The sequence below is a fragment of the Spinacia oleracea genome, chromosome 4 (assembly GCF_020520425.1).
Source record: "Spinacia oleracea cultivar Varoflay chromosome 4, BTI_SOV_V1, whole genome shotgun sequence".
Lineage (NCBI taxonomy): Eukaryota > Viridiplantae > Streptophyta > Magnoliopsida > Caryophyllales > Amaranthaceae > Spinacia > Spinacia oleracea.
Genome location: NC_079490.1, coordinates 173,090,022 through 173,093,969, shown reverse-complemented (window position 1 = coordinate 173,093,969; position 3,948 = coordinate 173,090,022). Strand labels below are relative to the sequence as shown.

Genomic DNA, 3,948 nt, shown 5'->3' with positions numbered 1-3,948 from the left:
TTAAAGCATGCACGTAGTAACAATTTTCCTCTTTGACATTTTCATCAGAAGCCCACAACAAATTAAGTTTAAAAACTTCAACATATATAGAAATAAAAGTAAAAATAAAAATAAAAAATCGACACCCTTCTCTAGTGAAATACCTTAAATAAAATTTTAAAACATTCTGATTTAAGTATTTAAGAAGATAGATTCAACCTTTTGCTAATTTCCTTTGATTGGACTAAGTAAGTTGATTTGAGTAAACGATGTACGTTGAATAAACGGTTATAATAGAAATAACATTGTTGAACAACACTACAAGACAAAATCAACAAGAAATATAGTCATCTCTATATATATACCCCCATTTTACGGTCTTGTGCTTCCAAATCCATGATCCTCACCTCTTTGAACACTTTTCGATAAGGTAAATTACTCAATAACCCTAATCGAATATTCGTTAAATATCTTCTTTTTTATTCTTTGGAGAATTTTTTTTGTTGCAATAAGGATGGAATTACCATTAGCACCGGACACGACCACGGCCCTACAACTCATCGAACAACACCTCTTTGATGATGATGATGATCATCAAGTCATATCTCCAGCTACCAGCTCCTCGAACAATCTTGACTCAAGATCACCACCACTGATCACTGGTCATCAAAACAATGCTAGTAGTAGGGTTCCAACTAGTTTTAGTATTTCCTTCGGGAATAACGAAGGTCATTGTCTTCGTCATCCAGACAATGACCCTCTTCTGGAGTACATTTACTCATCACTAGAAGGAGTTGATTATGATGAAACCTTTCACATATTTTGTAGCAAACCGCGAAAAGCTGTTACTAAAAATAGTAATAATGATGGTAATAAGCATGGGAACTATATAGGGGTGAGGAGAAGACCATGGGGTAGATTTGCGTCGGAAATTAGAAACCCTAATCGTAAAGGTTATAGAATTTGGCTCGGGACATATGATACGGCTATTGACGCAGCCCGGGCTTATGATCGGGCCGCTTATGAAATCCGAGGTAACAAAGCTAGACTCAACTTCCCACATGAAGTTGGGAGGTGTTCGTCTTCATCATCATCGTCTGAAATAACTCAAGTACAACATGTAGGAGAGAAGCGACAAAGAAATGAAGATGATAATAAATATTAAATAGTGATAATTTAAATAAAGAAGTGAGAAATGATGAAGGTTGTTCGTTTAATCATTAAGTCTCAGCATATATGTAGGTTATTAACAAGTGTTTAGCCCGGGGCGATGCCCGAGTTACTACTTTTAACATCATATATTGTTGTGTACTTGTGTGTAGTATGTAAAAAATTAGTGTATATTATACACTTGGATGTTTCAAATTATATGTATTTATGTGCAATAAATATTATATTTAATGGTTGGTTAAGATGGTAAAATATCAACTTTTCGTGTGACATATTATTTGCTAAGGAGAAGGCGTACTTAATGTTCCAGTGATTAGAGAGTATCTATTGTAAGATCGGGCAATTGCACAAATCTTTCTCAATATATCAATTTTCCTGCGAAATAAAAACATAGCCCCAAACTTTTACAATGAGAGAGAATAATCCAATACATGAGTAAAGAAACTCTTCATTAGAGAGAGAGAATAGAATTTTTATTCCGAACATGAAATCAAAAACTAGTAAAAAAAGAAAACAAAAATGGGACTTACCAAGTTACCATCAATCTTACTAGCCTTAGAAAATTAGTTAGGGTTTTGAAGGAGGAAGAGAGAGAAGAGATAAAGAAAAAATGAATTGTTAAGGTAATGATAAAGGTCGCAAGTTGCGACAACATTTAGTTGTCGCAATCTTACGTGTCGCAATTTAATTGGTACATATAGCCGTCACGTATGCTATGATCATCAGAATATTTTTACTATCAATGCAATATTTTTACTATGAAAATATGTAAATAAGTTAGTCGATACAAATTAGAATGTTAAGATTTTCCTACCTTTTCATGAAACATATATAATAGGTTATATAAGTAAACTATTTTAATTTCCAATTTAAATCATAACACATAAGCATGTCATGTCATCATTGTGACACGGCTTATAGGTCGCATGTTGCGACCTTTATCATTTTCGTTGTTAATTAAGGTTGACAAGATTGTAGATTTTGGGTCACAACATTTAGATCCTGATCAAGAAATATCAATTCAGGTGGTTCGGGTTAAACTTTTTAATAATGTTCTAATTTCGACCTCCTGATTTCATTAGCATTCTCCTCTATTTTATTTTTATTTTTTGTTTAAAACGAGATAGTTCGTTAGAGTAGATTGTTACTAAAATATACATCATCACCATTAGCATTGTAATTGGGCATAGATGCACCTATAACATATTGCATGCACCCGGCTACACCGTACATCATTTCACTATTTCTCCTTATATGTGAGGAGAAAATGTGATAAAAACCACCAATAGATATAATATTTATCATTGGGTGCACGGTACAACCAGGTGCACCTAATAATTTTCACATTTCATGTGGCATAAAAAAAAGTACAATTCAATGGCATCAACACTACGCAAAAAATGAGATTCATCAAAGTAGACATACTCCGTAATTGTTTTTAGCTATGACATTAATCTGATCATTAGGTGGTAAATTATCTACCAAGTCTTGGATGCAGCAAACTCAATATTTTCTTGGCCTTCCGCGGTTTTTTTTAAGTGCGCAAGGGCCCTTATTAAGCCTCTTTTACTACACATTTTATTAAAGGTATATTTGGAAAACAAATACGAGCCCACGTATGATCTAACTCTAACACAGAAATCGTGTACGACATCTCATGGAATATAATGTATAGAACAAAGTATTAGTTTAGTTAATACGAAGTATATATATAACATCAAGTCAACTGCAAGTAACTACCAATAAATTCCTATATCTATCATATAAGTCAACTCTTTATAAGAGTTTGGTATTTATAGGTTATACTTAAAATAGCTTAATTGGTTGAAGTATTGAATCATTGATTTGGTACTCTTAAACCTATAGAGGTTGACAACTTGATATGAGTGGTTAAGGATTTCTTGCTTCTTAACCAAGTATCGGGTTTGAGTCTTGGGTATGGAAAAAACCTCAAATGGGAGGAATGTTGTCCATTGAGGTACCCATACAAACTCTTGCGGAAGATTAATCCACCTGTCGAAGGCGGTGGAAACTCCTCGTAATTGAACCAAAAAAAAAATGAGATAGTACTCAAGACCTAGGATTGAATGCTGTGTGTATATATATATATATATGTATATATGTATATATATCATTGCCCATGTGACTTCTCTATACATTGAAAGAAACAAAAAGTCTAATTTGCCAAAAAGGACATTTTATAACTCAAATTATGCGAGAGAGGACCTTATATAATTTTTTTTGTGAAAACACACCTTAAAGTAATTTTTTTTGCGAGAAAGGACCTTAGGGAAGTTTCCGGCATTGACTGAGCTTTTCCGGCCATTGACTTGTTCGTGAGCAGCACGTGTGGCTTACGTTGGCTAAAGACATTGATTTTCCCGAGTCTTGAATTTTCAAACTTAATTTTATTTCGATTTTTTTTTTCAACTTTAGGTTTTAAAGTTTAGAATTTTGGAGGAAAATCGGGTGTGATTAGCAAAATTAAGTCACACGTGCTTCTCCTGTGCAAGTCAATGGCCGAAAAAGCTCAGTCAATGCCGGAAATTTGCTTTTGGTTGTCTTTCGCAAAAAAAAAAAAAAATTACATTAAGGTGTGATTTCACAAAAAAAATTATATAAGGTCATTTTCTCGCAAAAAAATTTACATTAAGGTGTTATTTCACAAAAAAAATTATATAAGGTCCTTTCTCGCAAAATTTGGGTTATAAAAGATCATTTTTAACAAATTTGCCATAAATAAATAATGTCTTTGTTTGGGAAGTTACTACGTACATGCTATAGGGTTCGAACCGGCAC

General features: G+C 33.2%; 1 protein-coding gene across 1 annotated transcript; it reads left to right on the top strand.

Moving 5' to 3' along the window:
• Positions 1-398: 398 nt before the first annotated feature.
• LOC130471266 (ethylene-responsive transcription factor 5-like) lies at positions 399-1,237 on the top strand. The gene has a single exon (XM_056841301.1). It carries the CDS (start codon positions 494-496, stop codon positions 1,142-1,144), a length of 651 nt encoding a protein of 216 aa, XP_056697279.1. The 5' UTR covers positions 399-493; the 3' UTR covers positions 1,145-1,237.
• The last annotated feature ends 2,711 nt before the right edge of the window (positions 1,238-3,948 follow it).